The sequence below is a fragment of the Pristiophorus japonicus genome, chromosome 2 (assembly GCF_044704955.1).
Source record: "Pristiophorus japonicus isolate sPriJap1 chromosome 2, sPriJap1.hap1, whole genome shotgun sequence".
NCBI classification, from domain to species: domain Eukaryota; kingdom Metazoa; phylum Chordata; class Chondrichthyes; family Pristiophoridae; genus Pristiophorus; species Pristiophorus japonicus.
The window spans coordinates 89,541,805-89,556,696 of NC_091978.1; the positions used below are offsets into that span (position 1 = coordinate 89,541,805).

The 14,892-nt window shown below is 44.0% G+C and overlaps 1 protein-coding gene across 1 annotated transcript in view; it reads left to right on the forward strand.

The window, feature by feature from the left end:
* LOC139231060 (myosin-IIIb) overlaps positions 1-14,892 on the forward strand; it is an 80,373-nt gene that overhangs the window by 41,206 nt on the left and 24,275 nt on the right. The window contains exons 12-16 of the mRNA XM_070862487.1: positions 441-488; positions 5,067-5,158; positions 6,443-6,604; positions 10,625-10,755; positions 13,821-14,002. Of these exons, the coding sequence (XP_070718588.1) occupies positions 441-488; positions 5,067-5,158; positions 6,443-6,604; positions 10,625-10,755; positions 13,821-14,002 (615 nt within the window). The remainder of the gene's footprint in view (positions 1-440; positions 489-5,066; positions 5,159-6,442; positions 6,605-10,624; positions 10,756-13,820; positions 14,003-14,892) is intronic.

Below are 14,892 nucleotides of genomic sequence, written 5' to 3' on the forward strand. Positions count from 1 at the left end.
TATTTGGCCAACTTCTACCCAGCGAATCCCCATGAAAAGCAGGCCTGCTTTTATCATGGTAAGACTTTTAAAGGATAGAAAAATAATATTTTTTCAATAATTTAAACCTTTAAAAACTTGTGAAATGATGTAAATTTATTTTTAGACCCTTTAGAATATGTAAATTACCCCTACTTTGATTGGATCAGTTGGCCCAAGTGATCCCAGGGACTCTTGCGAAACGCCTGCGTCCCTAAGATTAGTGGGCCCCTATGCAGGCCTTCACGCAGAGGCCCAGGACTGCAGGTCGCCGAATCTTAGGTCGGAGGTATCCGCCTGCGGGAAGCCTCCGACCGCAATTTCTGTACGTTGCATATGAGGTGCTTTAGGAGGCCTCTTTTGAGATGCTATAATGCAAGTCTATCTTTATATTGAAATTGATTTTCCTCTCTCCCGCACAGTTGCCTAGCCATTCTTCAAACTACAGACCTGAAGGACTGGAAGTCTGGGTGAGTTCGAATGAATCCAGAGGTAGTATTGCTGAAAATAAAGGGGGCACAAACCTGAAATTTGCACAAATTGCATTCTGTGCTCATTAATTCTGTAACAGACCTGTGTAAGGAATGTTTTAGTTTTTCCAAATTTCAGTTGAACTGGAAATATGACATGCTGACCTACAGCAGAGTTTGGAAATGCACAACAGATCAGTTATCATTTGAAAGAGAAATACAGGTTGGCATTTGAGCTGGGATCCTTCATCCATCCTGATGAAATATTCCACCTGGAACTTTTAACCCTGTGTGCTTTTTCAGATGCTGAGCCACCTACTTTCAGCATTCCCTGCTCTACAGGTTTCCAATTTCCAGCATTCAGTTTTTTATCCCCCCTGGGGTCTCTTCACAACTTTCATTTAGAATCTGTTCTTGACCAGCATCATGCCTTTGTCATCTTCCAGACTCGACTATTTAAATGCTCTCCTGTCCTGCCTTCCATCCTCCACGCTCCATAGATTTCAGCTCAACCAAAATTCTACTGCTTTTTTTTTTGCTGCTCACACCTGTCTCTGCTGACCTGCATTGACTCCAATTCTCACAACATTTAAAATTAGCTGGATAATAGCTTGGAGGGGGGAGGGAATGGGCGGTGGGGGGGACAAGCTGGTTTTAGGTCAGAAAACCCAAAAGTATGAGTTTCCAGAACATCCTGCAGTTTAAAAACATCAGACGTCCATTTTTTTTTGTAGGTTTCCCATCCACAGCCAATCTAATGGGCAGGCTGGCTGGCTACCAGCCTGGGAATCTTGCAGCACAATGCTGCAGCCGAGCTGGGTTGAGAGCAGGTAGAATCTAGTGGGCAGGTGAGAGAGATTGTCGGGAGGGCGGGGGTGAGAGGGAGACAGATTGTGGTCCGGCAGGGGGTTTCTGATCACAAGGGTGAGGGGGGAGAGAGATAATGGTTGGGGGGAGGTGATGCGGGGTGGGGGGTTGTCCGATCGGGAGGACAGGAATGGTTTACTGGGTAGCTTGATGGGCATAGAGCATACACTCCTGCTCCTCTGGGTTCACAAGCAGTGCTATAAAGGTGCACCTACCTTATGGATCCAGCCCTTCTCTCCTCTTTTCACCTCAACTGTCGTGTTTTCGAGGCTTGGGAAATCCAGCCACTTGTGGTTAAAAATAGAATCATTGTTAAAATGAAGGCATGCAGCCTCATTAAGATATTTAAATGACCAACCTGCCTCATGCAAACAGATTGGTCGTCTGTCCCTCGTCCCACCTCCGTTAAAATCAGAAGTGGGTGGGTTCCTGTTTCAGATTTTTGGCTTTTTAACCAAACCCACCGATTTTGGGAGGTTAAAATTCCACCCACTATTTCTGCTGGTCGGTGAGTTGGCAACTCGAAGATGTAAATTTTTAACAGCCTCACCAAAAGAACAAAAGGACAGATTAGGATCATTTATTTTAACACTGGGGCTGTTGGAACATGAAATGCTCTACCTGAAACATTGATGGAAGCAGAATCCGTAATAGCTTTTGAAAGGGAAGTGGATAAACGTTTGAGAAAACAATTGAAAGGATATGATAGAGTAGAGGAATCAGACAAAATGGCTAACTCCGAGAGCCTGCACATGCAAGATTGAATGGCACCTCCTGTGCTGTAGAATTCTAATTCCCTTCAAAGTCATTGAATTCTTGCTTGGGTACAATTAACATAAGAACATAAGAAATAGGAGCAGGAGTAGGGCATATGGCTGCTCGAGCCTGCTCCGCCATTCAATACGATCATGGCTGATCTTCTACCTCAACTCCTTCCCTGCACTATCCCCATATCCCTTGATTCCCTTAATATCCAAAATTTAACTATCTCTGTCTTGAATATACTCAAAGACTCAGACTCCACAGCCCTCTGGGGCACAGCATTCCAAACATTCACTACCCTCTGAATGAAGAAGTTTCTCCTCATCTCAGTCCTAAATGGCTGACCCCTTATTCTGAGACTGTGACCCCTGGTTCCAGACTCCTCAGCCAGAGGAAACATCTCTCTGCATATACCCTGTCAAGCACCAAGAATTTGTACGTTTCAATGAGATCGTCTCTCATTCTTCTAAACTCTATAGGGCTAGTCTACTCAATCTCTCCTCATAGGACAATCCCCCCCATCCCAAGAATCAGTCTGGTAAACCTTCGTTGCACTCCCTCAGTGGCAAATATATCCTTCCTTAGGCAAGGAGACCAAAACAGTACACAATACTCCAGATGTGGTCTTACCAGGGCTCTATATAATTGCAGTAAGATGTCTGTACTCTTACAGCAAGGTTCTGTGCTGGGGCCCCAGCTGTTTACATTGTACATTAATGATTTAGACGAGAGGATTAAATGTAGTATCTCCAAATTTGCGGATGACACTAAGTTGGGTGGCAGTGTGAGCTGCGAGGAGGATGCTATGAGGCTGCAGAGTGACTTGGATAGGTTAGGTGAGTGGGCAAATGCATGGCAGATGAAGTATAATGTGGATAAATGTGAGTTTATCCACTTTGGTGGTAAAAACAGAGAGACAGACTATTATCTGACTAGTGACAGATTAGGAAAAGGGGAGCTGCAACGAGACCTGGGTGTCATGGTACATCAGTCATTGAAGGTTGGCATGCAGGTACAGCAGGCGGTTAAGAAAGCAAATGGCATGTTGGCCTTCATAGCGAGGGGATTTGAGTACAGGGGCAGGGAGGTGTTGCTACAGTTGTACAGGGCCTTGGTGAGGCCACACCTGCAGTATTGTGTACAGTTTTGGTCTCCTAACTTGAGGAAGGACATTCTTGCTATTGAGGGAGTGCAGCGAAGGTTCACCAGACTGATTCCCGGGATGGCGGGACTGACCTATCAAGAAAGACTGGCTCAACTGGGCTTGTATTCACTGGATTTCAGAAGAATGAGAGGGGACCTCATAGAAACGTTTAAAATTCTGACGGGTTTAGACAGGTTAGATGCAGGTAGAATGTTCCCAATGTTGGGGAAGTCCAGAACCAGGGGTCACAGTCGAAGGATAAGGGGTAAGCCATTTAGGACCGAGATGAGGAGAAACTTCTTCACCCAGAGAGTGGTGAACCCGTAGAATTCTCTACCACAGAAAGTTGTTGAGGCCAATTCACTAAATATATTCAAAAGGGAGTTAGATGAAGTCCTTACTACTAGGGGGATCAAGGGGTATGGTGAGAAAGCAGGAATGGGGTACTGAAGTTGCATGTTCAGCCATGAACTCATTGAATGGTGGTGCAGGCTAGAAGGGCCGAATGGCCTACTCCACCTATTTTCTATGTTTCTGCTCAAATCCTCTTGTAATAAAGATCAACATATCATTTACTTTCTTAATTGCTTGCTGTACCTGCATGTTAACCTTCAGTAATTTGTACAAGGACACCCCCTGCACCCTTTGAACACCAACATTTCCCAATATTTCACCATTTAAAAAATACTTTGCATTTCTATTTTTCCTACCAAAGTGGATAACTTCACATCTCTCCACATTATATTCCATTTGCCATGTTCTTGCCCACTCACTTAACCTGTCTATATCCCCTTGAAGCTTCTTTCCATCCTCCTCACAACTTACATTCCCACTTAGCTTTGTATCAGCAAACTTGGATATATTACATTTGGTCCCCTCATTCAAATCATTGGTATAGATTGTGAATAAATGGGGCCCAAACACCGATCCTTGTGGTACCCCACTAGTTACTGTCTGCCAACCTGAAAATGACTAATTTATTCCTACACTCTGTTTTCGGTCTGTTAACCAATCCTCAATCCATGCTATAGTATATTTCCCCCAATCCCATGAGCCCTAATCTTGTTCAATAACGTCTTGTGTGGCACCTTATCGAATGCCTTCTGAAACTCCAAATGCACGACATCCACTGGTCGCCCCCTTATCTATTCTGCTAGTTACATGGGCACTGGTTGCCTTTCAGTACTTTGCATAAGTGGCCATTTGTTTATGCACGAGTCTGGGAGGACATACCCTACAGGGGATGTTACAGCCAAGCTCAATACTGTTCTTGCCCCTTATCCATCTGTGTCCTGGATAGCAATCAACAGCAGTAGTTCTGGCATTGAATCCAATTATAGTGGCTAATTTGAAATCAGATAATTCAGCACAGACTGGGGATCAAACTTATGAATATTCTGGTCAGTTTCCATAATCTGTTCACATTACTCGAGTATAAGGTTCATATTACTGTAGGTATAAGTGTTAATGGTTCAGGTAGGATTACTGGTAGCTTCAAGAGGTCTATCTTCCTCCATCCATTAAGTTAATGAAGTCAGGGCGTGTATAAAGTAAGGAATCACACTTTGTATTTATGCCAATAGGGCATAGCCATCAAAAAGTAACGAAGAATAGCATTTTCTTAGTTAATCAGTGAAATCTCAACTTTCAGTGCTTTTCAAATACATTGAATATTATATCAGACTAAGCCAATATAATGTAAAACATTGTAGGGTTACCTACAGGGAACTTGTGACTTCCATTATCGAGAAGATTCTAATTCACTAATTGATTTCTTATGCTGGATTTTTTTTTTCTCCTTGCAGAAAATCCCGTCTATTCTTTAAATACTGGCATCAGGATCAGTTGGCAAAGTGCATAGAAAGACTTGAAAAAGCTGCAATAATTATCCAGAAAAGTAAGCAATAACTGCCAATCTGGATTTTAAATTGTGTTATTCTACTTGGAGGGAACATTAGCCATTTATTTCAGTTTTGGTAATATTTTAACTTGGCAATCAAAAGGGAAACCGATTTTAGCAATTTTAAAACTATTAATATGGTAGCAGGCATGGTCCAGCAGCCTTGAGGAACACTAATTTTCAATTCCAGTATCAAATGTCATTCAATCTCTATATGAATTAATAAATTTAACTAACCAGGGCACTTCCCAGTAATGCAGCCCTATGAGGGTGATTTTCCTCTGTCTATCATCCAAATAATGCCTGAAAATTGGGCACTAATCCTTTACCCACATTTATGTCTGTGCAGCATTGCAGCTCGGATTCCTTTATGGTTTTTCAGGCAGTTGCACCTGAAGAGTATACAAATGTCAGAGATCTGTGTAATCTGATTTCCTGCTTGGCGTCAGGCACAGTGTTCCCCAGAAGGCACGGCTACCAATGCTAACCCGAAAACCGTTGTGGGAACACCTTCACCACAAGGATTGCAGCAGTTCAGGAACACCCAGCAACTTCTTGGGGAAACTTGAGATAAGCAATAAACTTGAGATAGTGATGCCCACATCTAGAGAACAGATTTTTTTTAAAGCTGCCATTTGCATGCTATGTGCCTTAAAGGGACAGACTGTTTTCATTAAGATCTTCATTTTTGGTCTTTAAAATAAAAAAAATGTTTTTTGAGCCCCAGAAATTTGCTACAGAATGCTATAACTCTGTTTGACTGGATGTTGTATTTGGTGGTTCCCACCCTTTTGTGAGATTACTTATTTAGTGGAGGTAGACAAGGAGCAACAACCCCAAGCCACTGACTGCTATACCAGCAAAGGGCAGGAACCCTCCTCTCACCTTTTCCCATAGATGAGGAAGGGTGGGAGGAGGTTTAAATGGAGCATAAACGCCGTCATGGCCTGCTTCTGCGCCGTATATCCTATGTAATCCTATGTAAAAGCTTCATCCTACAATCAATACAAAGAGCATTCTCAAAGTCAAATCTTCACTTTCTTCCTGGCGATGATTCTTGTTGATTTGTCTTTGTAAGATGCATCTAATGCAGCCAAGCAAAATAATTGATCAGAGTGAAGAATTGAGCCTGCAGACTGCATCATTGTGCTGCTAATAAATCCATTACTCTCCATGCATGGCAGTTGTACTTTATGCTCTTTTTTGTCTTTGACAAGTAGAATTGAAGACTTTGTAGAATTGAATTGGTTCCGATAATTTATTTCTTTGTGCATTCTTCAGGCTATAAAAGATTCCGCTGTCAAAGCAAGTATAAAATTCTATTGGCTGAGCTCCAAAACCAGCGTCAGCTGGAACTGGAAAGACAGATTGAAGAAAAACGGCAGATTGAATTGGAACAAGAAATGGAGAGAAAGAAGCAGGAAATGGAATGGATAAATGAAAGTAGGTGTTGTGTGGGCTGCAAGCCTCATTTATTAGTAATCTTACAAAATTCCAATGTTAATCAATCAAGTTTTGACTATTTCAAAGACCATAGCCTAAAGATTCTGGTCCTTGAAGCAGGAGTTTGAATCCATGCAGAGTTGTGGGCAAGGAGTTGGACTTTGAGACAGAACATGGATCTGGCTGTTTTTTGCCACACTTGTTCCATTGTGGCCCTCCAAAAGACCCAAGATAGAAATCTGCAAACGTAATCAATCCATGATCAATTATTTTCATATTGTTAGCCAAAACCTCTCTGCAAGGGGGAAGTGGGAAAACAATTCCTTACTTTATTCCCAAGACCCAGCCCTCTCCTCCGGATGGCACGCCGAGATTACAGCAGCACAGTAGAGTGGGTGCCTGTTTTGCAGCTCTACAGATGCGGGTCACCTGCCCCGATTACTCTCGCGTCCCTCATGATTTGGGACAGTTTCATGGTGAGGCCAAAGAGCTGAGCAGAATTCCTTTTCCTCTGCCTGTCTGTAGGCAGAAAAATGGAAATTTTAGTTTTGTGAAGCATTTCAATGAATTCCAGTTGATCATTGAGTAGAATCCAAGAAATTAGTAGAAAACACATTAATCTGGATGGAGACCTTTCATTAATATTGCAGGTGTTTTAAGTCATGCTCATTGCCTCCCCCAAAATTGCTGCTTTTGTGTCTGTAAACATGATGGGATAGAGTTCATCTGACCAGAGTAATTTATTGGGTCTGTATCCCTTTCACCTATCGAGAGCTGCTGCTACACCAATGCCAAAGTCTGAGAGTAAGACCTTTTCAATGTTCCAGATGTGTTCTAATCACTGGCAATTTGGGATATCCTAATAATATATGGGCATTTTAAATCAAAAACTTCATTCAATAAGAAGTTGTTGAACTTGACTGCAGTTGGAAAAGTCTTCCTATTACTGAATTTATTCAGTGTCCTTGCACAAGTACAATGACATTGGTGTGCCTTTGATAAATGCAAGTGGGAACTGTGCAACCTTTGTGCATCAGGAAAACATTTTGGGTGCTGCACAATAGGGCAAGCCTTTTGCTGCGTGGCTAATTGCAGAGGGATAGTTGAGTCTGCCAGGAAGATCAACAGTTATTATCTAGTACTTCTGTTCAACCCACCTAGCTTGTTAGAACAACCTGGGTAGCCTAACTGTACTTTAAGGATTCAAGAAATGAAGTTACCAAAAATGAATTGGACATTAAAATACGTTTGTAATCTTGTGGAGTGCATGTCCTACGGCATGTGGGAAGTCCTGGGTGCTTCGCTCAGCCCAGAACACCATGTGGGCAAAAGGTGTCTCCAGCTTCAACTACTCGAGCTGCGCATTAGAGCTTGAGCAGTGGGCTGGAGTCACTACGGTGCATACGTGAGGCTGATAGCTACGTGGATAGCATGTTTCAGGAGGTGGTCACCCCACAGCTTAAAAGCACGCAGGCAAAGGGGAAGTGGGTGAACACCAGACTGAGGAAGAATGCTAGGCAGGTAGTTTCCCCCCCCCCCCCCCCCCCACTCCCCTGCCGAGTCCATCTCACTTTCCAACAGATATTCTCTTCTGAGCACCGGTGAGGGCGATGGTGCCTCTGGGGAGTGCAGCCAGAGCCCAGTCCAAAGCACCACGGGTCGTTCAGCTGCACAAGGGAAGGGACAAAGAATAAAAGAGCTTTATTGGTAGAGGATTCAATAGTTAGGGGAATAGAGGAGTGTTTTTGCAGGCGTAGACATGCCTCTAGGATGGTATGGTGCCTCCCTGGTGCCAGGGTCCAGGATGTCACAGAGCGGACGCAGAGCATTCTGGGGGGGGGGGGAAGGGGGAAGGGGAGAGGGGAGGGGAGAAAGAGAGAGGGTGAACAGCCAGAGGTTGTGGTCCATATCGGGACCAATGACATGAGTAGAAAGAGGGATGAGGTCCTGCAGGCAGAACTTAGGGAGCTAGGAGAAACATTAACTGGTAGGACGTCACCGGGTTACTACCGGTGCCACATGCTAATGAGTACAAGAACAGAAGGATGGAGAGGATGAATGCGTGGCTGGAGAGTTGGTGCAGGAGGGAGGGCTTTAAATTCCTGAGGCATTGGGGCCGCTTCAGGGGGAGATGGAACCTGTACAAATCGAACGGGTTGCACCTCAAGCACTGGGACCAATATCCTTGCGGGAAATTTTGCTAGTGCTGTTGGGGAGAGTTTAAACTAGCTTGGCAGGGGGATGGGAACCTGAGAACAAATTCAATAGGGAAAGAAGTAAAGCTGACATTGGAAAGCAAGAATGTAGAAAGTGAATCTGTAAGACAGAGGAAACCAGGATTAGTAAGTCGTAATCTAGGAGGTCTTCCTGTGCTAAATGGTATATACTTCAATGCAAGGAGTATAGCGAATAAGGCGGATCAGATGAGTGCACAGATAGACACTTGGGTGTATGACATTATAGCCGTTACAGAAACATGACTGAAAGAGGGGCAGGTTTGGCAGCTCAATATGCCTGGTTACAGGATTTTTAGACTGGACAGAGAGGGGGTAAAAAGGGGTGGAGGTGCGATATTGATTAAAGAAACTATTACAGCTGTGCGGAGGGATGATATGTTGGAGGGATCATCAAATGAGGCCATATGGGTCAAACTGAAAAATTAAAAAGGGGCGATCACACTGCTGGGCATGTATTATAGACCGCCAAACAACGGGAGGGAGATAGAGGAGCAAATACGTAGGCAAATTTCTGTGAAGTCAAAAAACCATAGGGCAGTAAAAATAGGGGATTTCAATTATCCTAATATTGATTGGGACAAATATAGTGTGAAGGGTATAGAGGGTGCGGATTTCCTAAAATGCATTCAAGAGAACTTTTTTAGTCAGTATGTAACAAGCCCAATATGGGAGGGGGCGGTTCTGGATTTAGTTTTGGTGAATGAAGCTGGGCAGGTGGAAGGGGTATCAGTGGGAGAGCACTTGGGTGCCAGTGACCATAATTCGGTCAGATTCAAGGTAGTTATGGATAAGAACAAGGATATCAATCTACTGGTCAGGTGGACAGAACAGTGGCAAGTTGAATTTAATTCAGACAAGTTTGAGGTAATGCACTTGGGGAGGGCTAATAAGGAAAGGGTATACACATTAAATGGTAGGTTACTTAGAAGTGTAGATGAACAAAGGGACCTTGCTTGTCCACCGATCCCTGAAAGTAGCAGGTCAGGTGGATAAGGTGGTTAAGAAGGCATACGGAATACTTGCCTTTATTGGCCGAGGCATAGAGTATAAGAACAGTGAGGTTATGCTTAAATTGTATAATACTAGTTAGGCCACAGCTGGAATACTGCATGCAGTTTTGGTCGCCGTATTATAGGGAAGATGTGATTACACTGGAGAAGGTGCAGAGGAGATTTACGAGGATGCTGCCAGGAATGGAGAAGCTTAGTGATGAGGACAGATTGGATAGGCTGGGTTTGTTCTCATTGGAACTGAGGGGAGACCTCTGAGGTGTATACAATTTTTAGGGGCCTGGATTTGCTGGATAGCAAGGGCCTATTTCCCTTGGTTGAGGGTCAATTATGAGGGGGCATAGGTGATTGGTGGAAGGTTTAGAGGGGATTTGAGGGGAAGCTTCTTCACGCAGAGGGTTGTGAGGGTCTGGAACTCACTGCCTGGAAAGGTGGTAGAGGCAGAAACCCTCACCACATTTAAAAGGTGCTTGGATGGGCACTTGAACTGCCATAATCTGCAGGGTTATGGACCTAGAGCTGGTAAGTGGGATTAGACTGGACCCCCCCACTCCATGCCCAAAATAATGAGCGATTTACTTTAGCACTCCACTGCTGGCCATGTCGTATATGTAATACAATATGCATGTAGTATACATATTCTGCAGCAATACAGTAGTCATATTGAAATGCAATCTATGAATGGATTCTTAAGCATAATATATAAACTGTTGCAAAATAAGCTATTCAGTTGTACAGAAAATGATACTTTAAGCAAAATCTGTACTATACAGGATTGGTGACCCCTCCAGTTCCACTTCCAAGAAAAAAGAAGCCTCTTCCTCGACCTCGTTCTGTAGCTGTAGATAAATTTTGCAATGCGGTGAAGCCCCCAGTTCCCAGACCCCGGAGTAAATTAGTAGAGGTATGTCTTTCTGAGCCTTTTCTAAAGATAAATTGTACATTGTCTCTCAATTTAGATATGTGATCACTTCCTCAATTTCCAGGTCGAAAGTGAATAGTGTGCAGAGAGTTCACCATCTGTGACTAATAAACCTGGCAACAATTGTATTTAAAAAATAAAAAAAAAACTGGTCAGACTTTATTGGGGCTTAACTTCCTCTTTAAAAGTTCCAGGGTTCAAGCCTCTGGCCTGTGTTACTACTAGTTTGGCCATGCTCAATTTTTGAGTTTTGTAGCTTAGTTTATTTGGCTGGAACAACAGTACATGCTGTATCAAGAAGAGGGAAAAGCTGGCAGTGTCGTCTACCACTATTACTGATTTTTGTGAGTAATGAAGTCGGTGACCTAACCATTTAGTTGGAGCAGCATGCATAGTGAAATGTTACCTGCAAGGGCTAGATAAGGGAGGTGGGTGGGAGGAATCTACATTTAAAATGGGCACTATGCTCTGGTCTGGAAGATGGGCATTCAGGGTGGTGTTCAATTTCTTCCTGTCCAGAAAAATATAGTCAAAAGACAGAGTGCAATAATACTGGTAACAGTTTTGAGACTGTATTGTGCTCAGGGCGGCATGAGGCCATCTGTCAACTCTCATATTTCTCTCTGGCCAGACATTTTGATTTGGATAATATAAAACTAAAGTTATACTACATTTTGTCACTTGAATGTGAAGCCAAATTCATATCAACACTAGTCTAGAAACGCAAAATACTGCAGATGCTGGAAATCTGAAATAAAAACCGAAAATGCTGGAAATACTCAACAGGTGAGGCAGCATCTGTGGAGAGAGAAACAGAGTTAACGTTTCAGGTTGATGAGTTTTTGTCACAACTGGAAAAAGTTAGAGATGTAACAGATTTTAAGCAAGGTCAGAGAAAGGGGGAGGGGAAAGAACAGGGAAGGTCTGTGATAGGATAGAAGGCAGGAGTGATTAAATGACATGATTAAATAACTATACTATATAGAGTATAGATTGGCCTAATGGACACACAAATATCTCAGGACTTTGTACTCGGTTTCGGTTACGCCAGGACCACTCAGCTCCAGACCTCATTACAGCCTTGGTGCAAACATGGACAAAAGAGCTGAATTCCAGAGGTGAGGTGAGAGTGACTGCCCTTGACATCAAGGCTGCATTTAACTGAGTGTGGCATCAAGGAGTCCTAGAAAAACTGAAGTCAATGGGAATCAGGGGGAAAACTCTGCACTGGCTGGAGTCATGCCTAGTACAAAGGAAGATGGTTGTGGTGGTTGGTCACACAGCCCATCATGGCAGGAGTTCCTCAGGGCAGTGTACTACGCCGTTCAGCTGCTTCATCAATGACCTTCCCTCTATCACAAGGTCAGAAGTGGGGATATTCGCTGATGACGGCACAGTGTTCAGTGCCTTTCACAACTCCTCAGATAATGGAGCAGTCCATGCCCAAATGCAGCAAGACCTAATTGACATTCAGGGTTGGTCTGATAAGTGGCAAGTATCATTCGCGCTACACAAGTGCCAGGCAATGACTATTTCCAACAAGCGAGAGTCTAACCACCATTCCTTGACATTCAATGGCATTATCATCTCCGAATCCCCCACCATCAACACCATTGACCAGAAGCTTAACTGGACCAGCCACACACATACTGTGGCAACAAGAGCAGGTCAGAGGCTGGGTATTCTGTGCCGAGTGTCTCGCCTTCTGACTCCCCAAAGCCTTTCCACCATCTACAAGGCACAAGTCAGGATTGTGATGGAATACTCTCCACTTGCCTGGATGAGTTCAGCTCCAACAATACTCAAGAAGCTTGACACCATCCAGGACAAAGCAGCCCGCTTGATTGGCACCCCACTCTCCAACATTTACTCCTTCCACCATCGGCGCACTGTGGCTGCAGTCTGTACCATCTACAGGATGCACTGCAGAAACTTGTCTAGGCTTATTCGGCAGTATCTCCCAACCCCTCGACCGCTACCACCTAGGACAAGGGCAGCATTGCTTCAAATGACCACAAAACAATTTTTTTTTAAGTTATTTATTAAGTTTAAAAAAAAATACACTTAACCCTTCAAAAAAAACTGCTTTAAAACTAATATTTATACCAGATCCTTTTCAATGTATTTTATAAAGCATATTTTTGCCCCCCAAAATTTCATTTTATTTAAATCATTTTGTGTCTGTGTGCATTATTGTGACATTTCTGTAACTGTTTTTCAATATTTTTAATCCCAGTCATTTTAAGGGAAGAGAATTTCTCTTATTTTGCACCTTTCCGTAACTGTGGCTCTGATATTGGCAGGGAGGGTACATAACCTAAGAAATAGGAGCAGGACTAGGCCATTCGGCCCCTCATGCTGCTCCGCAATTCAATAAGATCTTGGGTGTGTGGGAGGCCGAAAACAACACACGACCCAGGCAAGGACATTTCACACTCGGCAGCCGCCTGAATTGACCAGTTGTTGGGCAGGAGAATGTAGCTGGGGACCCTTGGGGCAGTCCACAGCAATCGAGAATGGGAAAGGTTAGCGTTTGGGGAGAGAGAGTGGGGAGGGGGGATGGCGGGGCGAGAGAGAGGCCACAATCAGCAGAGGAGGCCAAAGCTTTCCCTGATGGACCGGGAGGAACACTCCTGGCCCACAAGAAATGCTGTAAATGGCACTTGCCTTGTGGAGCCAGCAGCAGCTCCCACCTCCCTTTCCCTGGAAAACCCACTCAGCAACTGTCAAAATTTAAATTGGACTCCCATTGCACTGTGGGAGCCCGATTGAATGAAGTGTTCCACCCTCAGATGGCTCGAAGCCCGCCACTGTAAAAAGGTAATTGGTGTGGCAGGTCTTTCTTAAACCCCCCCCCCCCCCCCGGGCCCCTTTCGAATCGTGGGGAGGTTAGTATTGCCCCAGGATAAAATAGGCAATGCTATGCATAACCAATTCCAGGCAGTGGTATCCTATTTCCATTATTAACTTTAGTAACTGAGTATAAAGGACTGAGTGATTTTTTTTAAAAGTCAAGATGTCTGCTATAAGTTCTGCCTTTGTTTTAGGCAACTCCCTTCGATAATTCTCGGGACCACATGAGCAACAGCTGGCTACAGGAACAGGCAGATAAGGAGCAGCGAATTAACAAGAAAAGGGCTACAATTCGGTGGTTCAAAGAGACCCAGGCTCGAAAGGTAGTTCAGAATGGCACTTTTCCATGCTGGTTCCATGGGATGATTACAAGGCGGTGAGTCTGGTTTTAATACTAATGGATATTGCCATTCCCTCATTGGCACTTTTACAAAATCTGGAAATGACCTTTCTACCAGCACTCTGGCAGTACCTTCATCACAAGGACTGCAGTGGTTCAGTGGCGGCTCACCACCACCTTATCGAGCAATTAGGGATGGGCAATAAATGCTGGCCTTGCCAGCGATGCCTGTAAATGTATTTGCTTCATGGGTTCTTTGCTTAAGAATTCATAGCAACACATTGCTATTAAAAACTAGTTGGTTGTTAAACCTTTGTTAATAAATCACACTACACATTACCAGTTCATCCACTAGGCTCACAACTGCATGACTTATTGTTGAAGACCTAGACCCTTGATATGTATGCAAAACTATGTAACCAGCATTCTACTGCCACCAGAGGGCGCATCTGTTGGAGTCCCAAGGGATCCCAGCATCCCTTGGGAGCACTGTATATAGCAGGCCTCCCATGCTGTACCAGTACTCTGGAGTTAGAATAAAGGGACTAAGGTCACACTTACTCATGTCTACAGTACTCAGTCACTTTGCTTTATTCGAGACATAACAACTGGCGACGAGATAATGAACCATCACCCAAAAATGCAGAAAACTGTTGGTATCCTGGAGAAATTCTCAGGAGGAGACGATTGGGAGGCCATCGTGGAGCGACTCGACCAATACTTCGTGGCCAACAAGCTGGAAGGGAGTGTGAATGCTGCCAAAACGAAGGGCGATCCTTCTCACCGTCTGCAGGGTAACAACCTATGGCCTCATGAAGAATCTTCTCGCTCCGGTGAAACCAACAACTAAATCGTATGAAGAACTGTGTACACTGCTGGTCCGGGAGCACCTAAATCCGAAGGAGAGCATTCTGATGGCAAGGTAT